Genomic DNA, 16,819 nt, shown 5'->3' on the forward strand with positions numbered 1-16,819 from the left:
AAAGAAAATCCTTTATTTAAAGGGCACCTATTGTGAAAAATTGTTTATTGCACTGGAAGTGCGGATTAATAGAGCCCACACTCTGGATGGGGGAATCAACACCATTTCGTGCAAAAAATGCTCCTAATGGGCACTGTGCCACCAGCAACAGGAGGGAAATCCCAGTGTGTGCAGCAGTGTTGTGACAGTGTGGACTCTATTAACCCATACTTCCAGTGGGGTATACTATTTTCCACCAATAGGTGCTCTTTAAGACATTCTCTCTCTAGCTTCACATGTTTCATGTTCCAAAAGCACTTAACGAAGGGCGACTATATTGTATTTCTACTTCACTTCCCCCCCCCCTGTTCTGAGCCTGCAGCAAGTTCCCAGTGGGAGGGTGCTGTGCCTTATTCACAACCACAAGTCACATAAGGAATTTCCTTCATGAAACATTGTTTCAATACAAATTTATAGTAAAAAGGTAAAGAAAGGGAAAGGCTTTGTTGATGTGTTCTGTATCTCATTCTTCAAAAATTAGGGCGGTTTCCAAGGGGACATCCTTTATTTAACAGCAGCTCAAATGGGCTGTTGATGAGTCCCCCTCTCCTAGTCTCCAATCCTCTCCTGCCCTATACAAATGCCCCTTTTGCCCACTGATTATAGACGTCCTGAGAGCATGCCCAAAAATCAGATCTTGCAGTTTCATACAATATCCAGATTGTATCCTCATTTACTTAAGATACCAAGGAACCCAACTATGCAGAAAACTGGGGAGGCCAAACTATCAGACTTACACTACCCTGACCAAGTGGGAAGATCTTTCCTGTTCTCAAATTCAGCGCTGGAACCAGGTAACAACTAAGAAAATAGTTGTTGTAAGGTTGTATTTACTACCTGAGAGCAGTGGGCACACAGGAGGGTGGGGTGGATGCAAGCACCGGGCCCCACCAAAGATTTTTTTTGTGGTGGTGGGATTCATATAGTTACCACTGCTCTGGTTTCAGCTAACTTGACCTAATTCACCAGGCCACATATAATCTGTCCTAATTAGCTTGTTTGGCTATATTTGGATAAAACCAGACTATAGTAGTTAGGTGAGAGCATGGGTTACATGTGACTCTCTTTCTTAGGATGGGCCTTCACTTAGGTGGAAGATATCTGGATGGAGCTGAGGGTGTAGTTGAACTACAACTCACTGTAGCTGTGTAGTGCAGATGTAGTAAATATGGAGGCCAGAGAGGTTCTTGCTGTTTAACTATAATACAAGTTTCAAATAGGGTTATCAAATACTCACAGACAGGCAGAGGTAGATGTTAAGTGATAGTGCACTCTGAGGAAGAAGAGAAGGTGTACACCGGTTTATCCTACCTCTTGATAGAGTCTGGGCAGGGTAAATACACCTTTCAGATCAATGCCCCCTGTGGAGGTAGTCTGGGTAGATATCTGATCCTTCAGGTTGATGACCACTAGTATATGAGTCCTCTGGGTGAGTAGGGATCAGGGTTTATTTTAACCTGTCACTATCTCTACTCCGTGGCCCTACACTGAGGCAACATTGCTGGATAGGAGAAATACTCCCAGTGCTAATTCTCCTTTGTTGGGGCTATTAAAATGCCCTTGCTTGCTAGAGCTAACTATATCACTTTCCAAGAATTGCTATGACAGACCTGCTGTGCTGGCTAAACCTCGTTCACAGGGCCCTGTGGGGTAAAATGGCTTCTGGGGCCTATGTTCTGCTCCCAGGGTCAATGGAGCTTTGCACTGGAAGACAGACTGCAGCCAAAGAGGAATTCACACCCTCCTGTTAGACACTATATCAGTCCGCAGGGGGTGTGAACAACCTAACTAGACCAATAGGGAATAGTGGTATAACTGTAACTAAGTTCAAAGGGCTTTGCCCAATAGCAGTATAGATATGTGAAGAGGTAGGGTTTTAAAGCCATAGGGAGCTTAACCCTATGGGTCCCTACACTAGGAAAAGGTGGGGCCCCCTAAACACAGGGGTTCAAGGAAATCCACACAGTTTTGAAAATGAAGTGTCACAGCTTTTCAGAGTGATTGGATTCAATCTGCTCCAAACAGATATCATAATTGTTATGTAAATTAAATGGCTGCTGTTATAAACCAAGATATGATCTTAAGGCCTTAAAGGGGAGTCGCCCTGCTTTGCACCTGTCTCGGATATCTGTAATAACAGCCCAGTCACCAGTTCCCTGTAATGTGCTCCCAAATTACAGTTTAGCTCGCACTAAGGGCTCTGGCACATGGGGAGAATAGTCGCACGCGGCAGATCTCCCTGTTCGCGGGCGACTAATCTCCTCGAAATGCCATCCCACCGGTGAAAATGTAAATCGCCGGTGGGATGGCATACGCGGCGGCGCGATTTCAGTGAAATCGCGGAAGTTGCCTTGAGAGAAAACTTCCGCGATTTCACTGAAATCGCGCCACCGCGTATGCCATCCCACCGGCGATTTATATTTTCGGGGAGATTAGTCGCCCGCGAACAGGGAGATTTGTCGTGGACGACTAATCTCCCTGTGTGCCAGAGCCCTAAAAAGAAACTCAAATTGCCTCAGAAAGCAGGCTGGGTTGGGCAGAGCTGGAAGCATTACTGGGGGTGTAGCAAAGAACGAATGAAGTGTGGCCTAGGTGCACCTGAAATATAAAAGTGCTGGATCAGTGTCTCTGTTAAATCACAGACTGTGTATATAAAAGACTGTGGGGAGTACACTTGTCTCGCACACAGGGCCGGAACTAGGGGTAGGCAGAAGAGGCAGCTGCCTAGGGCGCAACGATTGAGGGGCGCCAGGCAGGAGCCTCTTCTGCCTACCCCTAGTGCTACTTTGTCATTGCCTCCGCCGCTTGTCATTAGCGGTGGAGGCAATGACCGATCTAATCGCCCCACCCCCCCCTGCACCGCCTCCTGTGCTTTGGCGCGCATGCGCCGTTCGGGGGGGGAAGGGAGGTGGGTGGAGTTGGCCGACCGGGTTGCCTAGGGCCCCCTGGTCGGCTTGGCCTGCCCCTGCTCGCACAAATTGGTGTATACAGAAGCCCAATAAATAGTGAGTGTCTGTGGCACCTTACAGCAGCCCCTCTGGCATTTGCCAGACCCACAGATTGCCAGTCCGGGCCTGGGGTAGATAATATCAATCAGTGAGGAGAAAGCGAGGGTCTGAATGCCTCTGCATGGAAATGTGTGGCCACTAAAGCTACATACACAGGGCAGTTATTATGGGTGGGCAGCGTGTATAAATGCTTGGGGATCATAGAGTGCCTGCAAAGGAAGAGGGGAAGGTGCAATTTAGTAGGACTTACATATATCTTACATTGTAGCTAAATTAGCACAGTATTTTTAGTTATGTTCTTCCCCAATTCTACCCCCATATAATTAAATAGCAGGCTGTGGCATTTTGTGTAATAAAGCAGTCAGTAAATGAGTTACTTACTCCAAAAAATGTAAATATTTCATCGCTCGACGAGGATGGGATTCGAACCCACGCGTGCAGAGCACAATGGATTAGCAGTCCATCGCCTTAACCACTCGGCCACCTCGTCAGAGACACAGACACGGCCTCTAAGCTAAGCCAAATACACTTTCATGTATTCTGATCTAAAATGATCCCACTCGCGATATTTCCACACGGACAGTATTTATTTCATAGCAGCCCATAAGCGACGGAACGATGCGCCACGTCAAATTATTACTCTAAATAAATTCTACTCCCCGTGTATATTCATATCGCCTCAGACAGCACGGCTTTTCATTCGCCAATGACGGGGAAAAGGCGGGGTTGAAAGTGTAGCCAATCAGCGCGCAGTATCCAGAGCGACACTGAGAACTCTTCTGGTGGCGGTTAAATTTAAAAATCATGGCTGTCGGTTCTACTGAATAACCGTCCCTTGAGCGGAGACTGTATCTGTATCTCGGAAGGAGTGATCGCAGGGAGGATCTGTGAGGTGAGGGTGTGGGGTTTGGAAGCGTTTGCTCGGGCGGGAGGTTGTCTAAAGAGTCGTGCAGGCTGCGGAATAGCAATGCCTTACAAAAGCGCCCTGTGTAACAACAAGCAGATGAGGGGCACGTAAACTCCCAGCAGTGCTCGCTCCCGATACGCACACTGCTGCCGTGACAAGAGCGCACCATTGGAAGCTTTAATGGGGGTGCAGGAGCAGCCCATTGAAAGTCTTATTAGTGGGGGTGCAGGAGCGGCCCATTGAAAGTCTTATTAGTGGGGGTGCAGGAGCGGCCCATTGGAAGCTTTAATGGGGGTGCAGGAACGGCCCATTGAAAGTCTTATTAGTGGGGGTGCAGTACATATGCTGTGGCCACCTTATTGTAGTTGTCAGCTTTGCCTGGCAGTATGACTTCTACATAATAACCTGTGCCAATCCTGTACCATCCTAGGTACAAAAAAGTGAAGGGCTTGGCCAAATTGCTATAGGTCAAAGCACAATTATATGCAGAGCAATAAACAGCAGTTCCCAGATAGTGGGGCTCACCCACAAATGGCCTGTCAAAGGGAGTTGCCACTAGAATGCTGTTAAACACGTTTTTCAGTGTGGGAGCTTGCTTCTGAATGTGGGGGTTCACATACAGGCTTCAGTGCCGCATTTAGGGGTCCATGGTGGAGGGCAGAGGGTACTGGTTCTATAAAAGCAGGAGGGCTGAAGGTTGCCCATACATGCACTAGGCTCTGGCAATTGCTGTAGGCTGCTCTAAGTTGCGATAGACACTCAATATTTTTTTTTGGGGGGGGGGGGGGGCTGTATGGTCCTATGTTTAATGAAGATGCCAGGCCTGTTTTGAATCTGTCCATACCTGGTGCCACATCATGTCACCCAATGATTTCAGCACGTTGCAAATTGTAAGGCTCTAAGGACACATGATGTTCTGCTAGCAGCACCCTTGCACATGGCCCTTGTAACTGTATTTTTTTGCTGCACGTTCAGTTCTATCTGTTTTTCATTTGTGTGTGTGTGTACAGACCCACAGGGGACATTACTTGGTTAAATTCAAGAACATGCCAATCCCAAAAATAACTTTTGCCTAATAAAAGAAACTATAATTCCAATCAACTTTCCAACATGAATTTATTGAAAATGTCTAGTGCTTTAAAAAGTTATTTGTAAATGTAATTACTACTGAAAGCAGCATATGCTAAACTCCTGGCTGTTACTTTTTAAACAATGTTGCAAAGGTCAGTCTCCTCCTGCAAGTCAAGTCTTTCAGTCTGCTGCCTTGTGTTACACTGTTTCATATGCCAGAGCCACCAGGGCAGGGAATAGGAAAAGACTGGCAAACACTACTTTTAATGGAAATTGTATACACAAATAAGTAAAAAAACATTGTAATAAATGTATATTGCAAAGTTGCTTAGAATTATGATTTCTTTTATTAGGAAACAAATTATATTTTGGCTTGACTTGTACTTTAAGGAGGCTCATGTCAATGCATAACTCTTCTTCACCGGCAACCACTGCCTCTTGCATTTGAATTAGCAATGTGCTGCCTATAACAGATACTGGTGTAATCGGAAGGTACTGCTCAGACAAGCACAAGGTGGCATGCTTTCATTTCAAGTGAATAGGGAACAGGCGCAGGAAGGGATAGCTAGTTTGACACCATTGGTTCTAAGAGGACTGCCCTGATCCAAATGACCTGTATGCACTGCCTGGAGAAGGACATATGCTCCAGAGAGTGAACTGACCTCCACTTGCATACTGTGATTGGCACTTGTAGTTGCACATTTACTTCAGTAACGTTGCCTACTTTGGGATTCACCTACTAGCAATACAACAAAATCTGTATGTTTTACTACTGACCTATTAAATAGCCATGAGTGTGGACGTATAGTTATATAGGGCTCTAATATTATTATTGCCACAGAGAGAGATGGCTTATATGTTTGGTCACAATTTTTAGCTGAGCTAGGAGACTGATTAAATTCCAACATACCACAATAATCCTATAATATATATGCCCTGCTCTAAGGATGCCTTTCCCTGGCTGTTTCCATTGCATGCACCACAGTGTTTATAATTCCTGGCAGTTAACTGATTTAATTCTAGTTACAGCTATTACTTTATCTTTGATTTCAGTAAAGAAACCCTAGATAGATCAGTGTATGACACACAAGCCATCGTTATTAGTACATATAATACACATTTTAAACAGCCCAGTATGATAGCATTCTCTCTCTATGTATTGTATTTAAGAATGTTTTTTGCTTTCACAGAGTTATTATGCATAGGCAGTAGCAGGACAATAATAAATGGGCATAATTCCTACTAGTTGCCTATGGAGAAGCCCCTGAGGATGCAGTGTGGCAACACCCATTCATATAAACAAGGCTAGAGTTCCTTTCATTAATTACACTAAATTATTACAAAAACAATGAACTACACATATTTAAAACTGTAATAGAATAATAAAAAGTGCTGTTTGTTAGTAACTTAAAAAAAAAAAGCAACGTTTTGTTGCTTAAAGTACATATCTATTGATCCAGCAACTACATATAACCATGAACCATGAATGGTATTTGACTCCGCTCTAGCTTCCTGTATAAGCACTACACACTCTTGCTATGCAAGGTGGCCATACACAGGCCAATAAAAGCTGTGCCAATTTGATTCTTGCAGGCCGAGTTGGCAGCTTCTTGGCCTGTGTATGTGGTCCTCTAAGGAGCCTGCCCGACCGACATCTGGCCCAAAATCACTCAGAGACTGATTGGGTACTTACCAATTGTTTTGTCCTCAAGGTGGACATATCGGGGAAAGATCTACTTGTTTGGTGACCTCGCAGATGAGCAGATAGTACAGTCAGTTTATCTGCTTTTTACCTGTTTAACACTGAATGGCTGCCCCCATGGCTACACAGCAGCTTATATATACAGACTCTAGTAGTGTGTCTGAAGCTACTGCACAGGTTTCACTTTTTTTTTGCTGTTACTGGTCTTTAACCTTATTGATTCAGTTTAGGATATCCTATAGCCCTGCACATATGAGCGTGAGGTTAGATGCATGTCCCATTCTAGTCACTTAATGTCATGTTTCTCTTAGTTTCCCTTAATTAATGCTCTAGCTTTATCACTTGTTTTTCTGGCACAATGTCCTTGCATTTTGAGCTGAGGACCTATACCTGCCTTCTAAAACCAGAACTAAAAATAACTGTTTGGTTTTTGCAGGGTCCCAGCAGTCTGGAAAATGGATGGCAATCCTTGGCCACAAGGTAATAGGTAAGTAAACTATGTGTGCTTCCTATCCGGACTTTTTTATTCAGTTTTACAGTTTCTATTTAACAGTTACTAATCATTTGTCTGACACCTAAAACAATGTAGCAGAAGTCAGCTAACTGACAGACCTATGAAGAAGCATGCAAGGCCTTGTTGGAGTCGGAATATGTAGCTGGAGAATTGTCTTCTGCTGCACTGTTTCCAATGTCAGAATGCTCAGGACAAACGCCACCAGTTGCCCTTTAAATGAAAGATAATTTTTAATGGTCACATTGCTTCTTGAGCAATTTAACTGTTATAGAGGGGGACAAGAAAGCTTGGCTCAGGCAATCCAACAACACCACTTAACATTTGCATTTCACTCATTGGTGCATTTAATGTGACACTTCTTATACACACAAGATTTGGTGGTGGGGGGGTGGAATTAGGGCTCTGAAAAATGGGAGTAATGTGATGCCATGAATACAATACATCTTTCCCTGGTCTCTTTTACAACAAATGGAATGAGAGTTGGCTTGTTAGAAAACAGGAATTTATTGTAATTTTATTCCCAACCCTTTTCCCAACTTTATAGCGATGTGACAGAGCGCAGCCTCAGGAGGCGACTTTCCTCTGTAAGTAGATTTTGTTTACCCTGCTGTGTTCTCTAAACGTTTAGTGTAAACACTATTGTTGTCTCTGAATTTACTTTGTTGTTCTGCAGTTTTAAGGTGAATTACCCCTTTTGAAATCAAATAGAAATCTTAAATATTAAAGGACAAGGAAAGGCAAAAATGTTAGGCACCCCCAAGTGACTTTAATCACTTACCTTGTACCCCGGGCTGGTGCCCCTGTTCGGAGAAAACCGCACCAGCCCGGGGTACCTGTAGCGCAGTTCTTCCGCCTGCGTTTTCTAAGGAATAAACGACGCGCGCATGTGCAGTAGAGTGAAAAGCTGACTTCTCTGTTAAAGTTCCACTATTCACTCTACTGCGCATGCACCCGAAGCAGGAAGGAGGAAGCGCTGCAGGTACCCCGGGCTGGTGCTGTTCTCTCCCAACAGGGGCACCAGCCCGGGGTAAAAGGCAGGTGCTTCCTTCTTCCTGGTTCGGGGGCGCGCGCATGCACAGTAGAGTGAATGCGCACGTCGTTTAGTCCTTAGAAAACGAAGCCGTAAGGAGGAAGCGCTTGCAAGTACCCTGGGCTGGTGCGGTTCTCTCCCAACAGGGGCATCAGCCCGGGGTACAAGGTAAGTGATTAAAGTCACTTGGGGGCGCCTAACATTTTGGCACCCCCAAGTGACTTTGCCTTTCCTTCTTCTTTAAGTGGAATACCAACAGCTGCATGAAAGGAGTACTATTTTTCTAGCTACTGCTGTAAAAATCACCCAGCTCATAAGCAGGGCCATATTTTCCTAGCGCTTCTGTAACATGTGTTCTCAGTATTGTCTATGGCAGGGTATTTTCTGGCGTTTAGTAGCCATGACAAGTAGCTGCTACTAAGTAGCTCTGTATGTCTTCGCCCTTAGATGTGGAGAATAGATTGCTGATGCATAGTAGTATAAGCACCTACAGAGTGTATCTGACTGATTTTGTACTGTGACTATGATCTTGTCCGCTTAGCTCATTTTAAAGGGGTGGCTGCTCACACCTGCATATAGATAAAGCAGCCCCTGAATATACATCATGAGGTATCATAAAATACTTTAATACAGTCTAGTTAGCTTGAACTTGGTTAATAAGATGCACACTGTATACCTTTTTTATACCATAGATGCTTATATGTTACTTACACTATGGGGCACATTTACTAATCCACAAACGCTCTGAATGCGTCCATATACATATGTATGTATGTATGTAAGAGAGAGATCTGTAATAAACAGTATTGTTACAGTTTTTGTCACTTTGCTTAATACTGCATATTTGTTAGATTTTAAAAGTTCCACGGAGTCCTCTAAAGGATCTTGGAAATGGAAATGTTCTTCATCAGGTATGTGTTCATGTAAACTATACTTGCCATTCCAGGGTAGTCATACAAATACATTTTGGTAATCTCAGTAATTCTTGTAACCTGTGTGAAGAGTCCTAATACTGAACTAATATTTGCACTGCTGCCTGAAAGTTGCAATAAGCAGATATACATGTGAGGCATGACCTGCACCTTGGGCAGGCTGACCCACAAGCAGTTACCCATTTAAACCTGCCTTATTGGAACAGAGTCCTCTGGACAGATTAAGGTGTTAGTATGTACTTACTAAACATGAAACTGATGTTGTATTAGTTACTAACGCAGCTGTTAAATAGCACTATAGTAGCTACCCTTAGCAACCAATTACATTGAGGTTTTTGTTTTTTTTTTTGTTTTTTTAAACTGCTGGTTGGCTGTTATGGCTAATATTTGAGGCTTATGTTAGCAATGTAACCCATATTTATCTATGGTTTCATGGTTAGACCAACCTAGTAGAGATCAAACCTGTTTTACACACCATGCTGCCTATTAGACTCTTTGTCAGATCAAAGCTGCAGAAAATAGTGCCAGTAAGTCTGATCTTCTGAACTTGTACAACTATATAGTTCTGTGTCCCCAAATTACAAATATATGGTCAGAAAGGGTAATTAGACCTGTCTCCTGGTGCTTAGTCTTGCCTCTTATCTGGGCTCCGCCCACTTGCTGTGAAAAAGGAAATCCTGTTTCTCTTTGCCCCGGTTTCCTGACTGAGGGGGCCGGGAAAATGTCACATGACCAGATCTGTTCAGAGACTGAAGGCTACCTGCAGGGAACATGGTGAGAGAGAGTAAAATATATGTGCCCAATACACAGTAATAGAACTGATGCACAGATATTCTTAGTCTGCTAAAGCTCAGTCTGTGTGGTGCCAGATTGTGGTGTATTAATTACAAATAAACTTGAGAGTCTTATAGTGCACTGAATGCAAGCAGTATGGAATCCATTAACCCTTTTATGTAGGGAAATGCCCTGGTACTTTAGATGGCTGCTTATAAGCAGACATTATTTTGTATTTCTATAGTTTCTGAATGTAAACACTGGCCTCTGTATCCCAAATATCATAGAATACACTTGTGTTCCTCTACTTAAATGTCATAGCAATGCCTGTACCTTGTTTGTATTACAAATAGGCATTATTTTCTTATAAAGTGCTTAATATAGTGTGGTTTCAGTAAGCCAGGTAGCTACTTCTGTAGAGAGACTTGTGTCTTACACTGCAAACTTAATCCAGTTGTCTGAAACGAATGACATGCAATTGCAGACTCAAAGTACACCTAACTAGTGCAGATCACTAACTGAGCATTCATATCTTATTTATGGTATCAAAGTAACCAGTATTAATAAGGTCTTTATGTTTGTTATGTTGGCATCCAGTGAAACACAAATTTTGAGACGTTTAATAACATTTTTCAAAATTGTGTACCTTCAGCTTCATTCCACAACATTAAACATAACAGGTATATTCCTTTTTGTAGGATTCAACCATTGAAAAGCGGAGAAAAAGTCGTCGAGTTAGCTTTGCTGAGAATATAAGGTTTGTTTTCTGTCTGTCTAAAGGCCAATATCTGATATTAGCAAAAATAGATATGAAATAGAGAAATGCATCTCTTTTTATAGTAAGCAAAAACCGTAATCAGTGATGCATGCACAGCAGGGCATGGACATTATGTTGTGTATTCATGGCTCTGCTAAACAAGCACTTTGCCTCTCCCAGACGCACATTACAGTTATTTTGGTGTTTGGTGGGACAGAGGGGTAACAGGTTGGAGATGCAGGTACATTACTTGACTTCCGTCATTTAAAGCCAATGTACAAAATAGAAACAGATCACTCCCTGCACTTGTTGCCCAGTGGGTGTTCAATTTATTAGTTTCTACCACACTCTCTGCAGTGTGATATATAAAACAGATATAAACACATTAAGACAATAAAAGCATTTTTTCACTTGAGATGTTATTTATTTATTTATTATTGCTGATTTTTGGTTTTGAGACAACATTGCTCAGCAATAAAATAGAGGGGAAAAAAAAGAGTAAAAAGAGAAAAATCACAAATGCTCAGAAGAGCATTTTGAGCATAGTTTTTGGAGTTTATGCCTCCGTTTACATCAGGTTTATATGTTATGCATTATTTGTCCCCTTTCAGGATGCTATATCATATATATGTTTTGTGTTCGAATTAGAGGGTAGCAATTGCTATTGCCATTCAAATTAAAGCTGTCAGAATTGCTGTCCTTTATCACCCACCCATCACTGCTATTATTCACCTGGATAAATAAAACACCCAGAAATGCTTTCTGTGCCATTGTCAGTGTTGCCCCTTTGTCAACCTGAGTTCACTGAATAGCTGTGTTGTTCCCCATGTGGTTTTTGCTAGGTCCATTGCCTGGCAGTTTTGCTTGGCTGTTCGGCTCCAGCCTGCGCCTAACTAAAATTAATAGAAACCAACAGGACTCTACACTGTAATTGCTGATACACACAGTCCTGTCAGCTCCTTGGTTTTTTTCTGCATGAAACCAGGATGATAAATGATGAATATGAAGGAAAGGTGAAAGTAGCTATGTACTGCTAAAGCAGGCAGTGTAGGAGGCTCAGTAACGGTTCTCTAGCCATTTTAAAGGAACAGTAACACCAAAAAATGAAAGTGTTTTAAAGTAATTGAAATATAATATACTGTGGCCCTGCACTGATAAAACTGGGGTGTTTGATTCAGGAACACTACTATAGTTTATATAAATAAGCTGCTGTGTAGCCATGGGGGCAGCCATTCAAGCTGGAGAAAAGGCAGGTTACATAGCAGATAACAGGTAAGACACCATTGTATTCTACAGGGTTTATCTGATGTTATATAACCTGTGCCTTTTCTTCTTTTGAATGGCTGTCCCCATGGCTACACTCCAGGGTTTATATAAACTCTAGTAATGTTTCTGAAGCAAACAAACAACCCTTACCAGTGCAGGGCAGCAGTACATTATAGTTTAATTTCTTTGAAATATATACATTTTTTGGTGTTACTGTTCCTTTAAATGAAATGACTAGATACTTGCCATCTTATCCTTGTGGGGGGGGGGGGGGGGACTCAAGAGGGCTACATGGGTCTGTGGAAACATAACTCTGACAGTCTATAAACTGACTTTGCATAAATCGATTTCATTTTCTCTTGATAACAAAGTTTACATTTCTTTACTAATTTATTGTGCCCTGTATTTAGTATATGTAAGGGCACATTAAGTTGCTTCCTAATATAGTTAGGGAAGTAACTCCATAGAGACTGCTTGTAATTTTTAAAAAATTATAAAAGCAATCCTGAATCTCATAAAGGTCCAAATTGTGTTTATTTTCCCTTTATTGACCTTTATGGTGTGAAAAGTGTTTATGTAAGAGCAAGCATTGACCATCTTTTTTGTCCTAACCTCTTTGAGGGCGTCATCATGAGGCCACATGGGGAGTCCTAATCCTGACTGCTTGTACTTCAGAACGTAGTAGGGCCACAAACCTTGTGCATTTAAAGGAACAGTAACACCAAAAAATGAAAGTGTATAAAAGTAACTAAAATATAATGTGCTGCTGCCCTGCACTGGTAAAAGTTGTGTGTTTACTTCAGAAAGTCTACTATAATTTATATAAATACGCTGCTATGTAGCCATGGAGGCAGCCATTCAAAGGAGAAAAGGCACAGGCACATAGCAGATAACAGATAAAACACTATTGTATTCTATAGAACTTATCTGTTATCTGCTATGTAACCTGTGCCTTTTCTCCTTTTTTCCAGCTTGAATGGCTGCCCCCGTGGCTACACAGCAGCTTATTATATAAATTATAGTAGTGTTACTGTAGCAAACACACCAGTTTTACCAGTGCAGGGCAACAGTGCATTATATTTTTATTACTTTAAAGCGCTTTCATTTTTTGGTGTTACTGTTCCTTTAAACTTACAGCAAGAGAACATACCTCATATTACTGTACTGACAAATTGCCTTTCCTTGTCTTGCAGGGTTTTTGCACCAGAATCCCAAGAAGCTGCTGATAACAATGGTAGGAAGGAATATTGAGTGCAGGGGCAGGGATTAGAGAGAAAGGGGGGAGAGGTGTGTGAGTTTGTAGACAAAAGCATGGTATTTTTTTAGAGTAAAATTTTTTTTATTTGTGTTTTGAGTAATGTTGGAAAAACAGATGTACTTCTGAAATAGTTATGGCTACTTCTGTGCTATAAAAGATATAAAAAATATACAGTGGAGCATTTTTTTTTTCTTGGTCTATTTTGCGTATTTTTAGCTTTCTTGTTAAAATCAATTCAATTTTTTTTTTTTTTTTTTTTTTACAGGGCAAGTTTCAGGGAAGTCAGTGAATGAGGAGTAAGTTGACTGACCATTTACACTGTTCCTATTGGATCTCTTTCTTTATTCATAACAAACAAATTTACCTATTACAGGTATGGGAAACCAGTTATCTAGAAAGTTCCGAATTACAGGCAATCTCCCATAGACTCCGTTATAAGCAAATAATTCTAATTTTTAAAAATGATTTCTTTTTTTCTCTATAAGTATAAGAAATAATTAATCCTTATCGGAGGCAAAACAATCCTAATGATTTTTAGCAGACTTAAGTTATGGAGATCCAAATTACAGAAAGATCTATTGTCTGGAAAACCCTGGGTCCCAAGCATTCTGGATAACAAATCCCATACCTGTATCTACACTGCATTATTTAAAGGGAATCTAAACTGAAAAAAAAAAAGATTAATATAAACTTAGGGTATTTATCCGCACTAAAGTTTGTAGTGGTTTTTGAGATATTATCAGTTTTAGACTGATTTATACAGCTAGGCATGCTCAGCCCAGAGTGAAGGACCCTCGTAGGCAAGTCTGTTATATATAAGTTAACCCTTGGGTTGCTGATTCTCAGTTGAAGCAAAAGTCTGGTAATAGAAGTCTAATATATGCAACTATCTCATAGTGCTAAAAATAGATCACGAATGTAAATTGCAAAAATGCTCTGAATAAACACTCTGAATAGGTTTACATCAATTCATTTTGATCTTTTATAATTTCTACCTAAATAGTTCATGCACTGGTTCCTCTTCAATACACAGATTAAATGTAAATAGGTATGAATTTATTTGTATAATTTTTAACATGTATTTAATGCTTTTTGTTAAATTACTATTTGCAGAAATGAAGCTACGGTGGAATCTAGCTGCCAGATCACTGGTGAGTTTCTATATTTACAGGCATGTGTGAAGCACATTTGTAGGTTCTGCCTTCATATTCCTACAATTTTTAGGAAAGAGAGAATGTGTGGAAAATAAAGTGTTCTCTCTATAATGGTAACCTTGCTTGCTGCCTGGTAATTCTCTCAATAAATAAACTTCAACTGCACCCACCTATCCAGGGAGTGCTGTATTATAATTCATTACAAGAGCTTGATTAAAAGCCTGCAAGGCTGAAATTGTGTGTTTTATAGTTTACACCTGCTATCAATAAATATAGTCCATTATGTTACAGTCCATTGTTTTTTCATGTAGTTACAGTGCCGTTATGTTTTGTGTTTGCTGGCTCTAGACCCTGGCTGAATTTTATGCAGATGCTACCTTGATAGGGCAAGTCTGTTTGCATGCTGCCTTGCCGGGATGCTAGCAGTAATATTGTGTATCTGTGCCAGCTTGTACACAGCTTTATGATTGCAATATGATGGCAGTGCCCATTATCAGAGCAAACTGCTTCTCATGCGGTCACATACATTCTTATGTGTGACCTAACAGTATAAGAAGCATTTGACGTTAGAAAGCATAACCATTTTATAGATATATCCTACATTCTTTTTTTTTTTTTTCCTATAGATGTTTAACACACTATTTAGGCATAAAAAATTGGGTCCAGGGTGTCTTTAGCTTTTTTTTTTTTCATACAGCTAGGTACAGCCATACTTTTACAACTAGCCAAGTGAAATAGTAGCCTTTGGTAGTCCATCTCTCATTTTGATGGATTAGTACTTTGCTGTCATCTTGGAACCATCCTACATCATGGGACAGGCACAGACTGGCTCTGGCATTTCAGTACACAACACCAGCCCAATAAATAGTGAACTGTCTAAGGCAGGGTTCCTCAACCTTTTTACCCGTGAGCCACTATGAAATGTAGAAAGAGCTGGGGAGCAAGACCAGCATGAAAAAGTCCTGAGTTGGTGCCAAATAGGGGCTATAATTGGCCATTCAGTAGCCTCTATGTGGATTGGCTGGCAGTACCCCTGGTTTTTATCAGGGCTGTGGAGTCGGAGTCGAGGAGTCGGAGGCAATTTTGGGTACCTGGAGTCGGAGTCGGCAAAAAATGAACCGACTCCAACTCCTACTAAATTTAAATGGGAATAAAAAAAAAATAATAAAGCAAGTTTAAATGTCCCAATTCACAAACAGTCATAATTAATTCTCGGCTATAAAAATAAAGCCCAATGCACGCAGTGCATAAACGAACATGTTGAGTGACCATGAAGCATGCTTTTCATTGACTATGCTTCACTAAATGGAATGTAACGCACAGTTAAGGTGCGGCAGCTCCACTGCGTCGTGTTCCTCTGTTACAGGGAACACAATGCCCACTGGGAACCTAGCCTAACTCTCACTGATAACTAATTAAGTAAAAAAAAAATTGCAGGACTAGAAATACTTGTATACGTGAAGGGAATGGATAGTCAATAGTTTAAGACTGAAGCTTTAAAACATTTGAAAAACTGCTGTAATTCAGCTGTAATGTTAGCTTAAACTTTAAACATGACTATGGGATTCTAGGGAAATCATTAGGAGTAGGAGTATAGATAAAATTGTCTATCAGTTTATTATCAGTTCAGTTGTTTTTTAAGTGCCCCTTCCCCTTCCTGGATGTATAAAATACATTAGCATATTAAAAACAGAGGAGTCGGAGTCGTGGAGTCGGAAGTATCAGAACCTGAGGAGTCGGAGTCGAAGAATTTATCTACCGACTCCACAGCCCTGGTTTTTATGCAACTAAAACTTGCCTCCAAGACAGGAATTCAAAAATAAGCACCTGCTTTGAGACCACCGGAGCAACATCCAAGGGGTTGGGGAGCAACATGTTGCTCCAGAGCCACTAGATGGGGATCACTGGTCTGAGGCATCTTACAGCAGCCAGTCTGGGCCTATCATAGGAACTGTACAAAAATTCTAAACTGTTAAAAAGCTTTCACAGCGTATCACTGGGGTTTACATGCACAGTGGAGTAAAGCTCCTGCATTCAGTTGGATGCATAGGAGTTTTCAATCTCTGATCTATGCCCACACCCATTTTACCTCATTACCAAAATTAATATTAATTAATAGTTATTATTGCAAAAATTACTATTGTTTCTATTGGCTTATAATATAAAAGGCAGGTTCAATGTTGGTTTTTGTTTGCTAAGGAGGCTCTCTTGCTAGCTTTTTGACCCTGTGTGGTAGTAGAAATAAAACTTTGTCAACACTAGAAACAAGAACATAAAGTTTATGGTTTAAAATTATCCTTGTCCCTGTATTTGGCGATCGGGAGGCAGTACTGCAACATTGCTAAGGCTGATGCTGTGAGGGTGAAATCTGTAATCTTCAGTAGACCTGTAGCATGGAATGGAGGTC

The 16,819-nt window shown here is 41.3% G+C and overlaps 1 protein-coding gene and 1 non-coding gene across 2 annotated transcripts in view; one reads left to right on the forward strand and one right to left on the reverse strand.

Moving 5' to 3' along the window:
- Positions 1–3,455: 3,455 nt before the first annotated feature.
- trnas-gcu lies at positions 3,456–3,537 on the reverse strand. Its single transcript has one exon. It is a non-coding gene; the product is annotated as a tRNA-Ser (tRNA).
- Positions 3,538–3,824: 287 nt separating this feature from the next.
- Positions 3,825–16,819, forward strand: part of knl1 (kinetochore scaffold 1) — a 36,201-nt gene continuing 23,206 nt past the window's right edge. Inside the window, 8 exon segments of the mRNA NM_001278759.1 lie at positions 3,825–3,939; positions 7,164–7,214; positions 7,786–7,825; positions 9,123–9,182; positions 10,676–10,734; positions 13,194–13,234; positions 13,524–13,554; positions 14,372–14,409. Coding sequence (NP_001265688.1) covers positions 7,183–7,214; positions 7,786–7,825; positions 9,123–9,182; positions 10,676–10,734; positions 13,194–13,234; positions 13,524–13,554; positions 14,372–14,409 — 301 coding nt within the window. The 5' untranslated portion in view covers positions 3,825–3,939; positions 7,164–7,182.

The sequence above is a fragment of the Xenopus tropicalis genome, chromosome 8 (genome assembly GCF_000004195.4).
Source record: "Xenopus tropicalis strain Nigerian chromosome 8, UCB_Xtro_10.0, whole genome shotgun sequence".
In the NCBI taxonomy this organism is placed as follows: Eukaryota; Metazoa; Chordata; class Amphibia; order Anura; family Pipidae; genus Xenopus; species Xenopus tropicalis.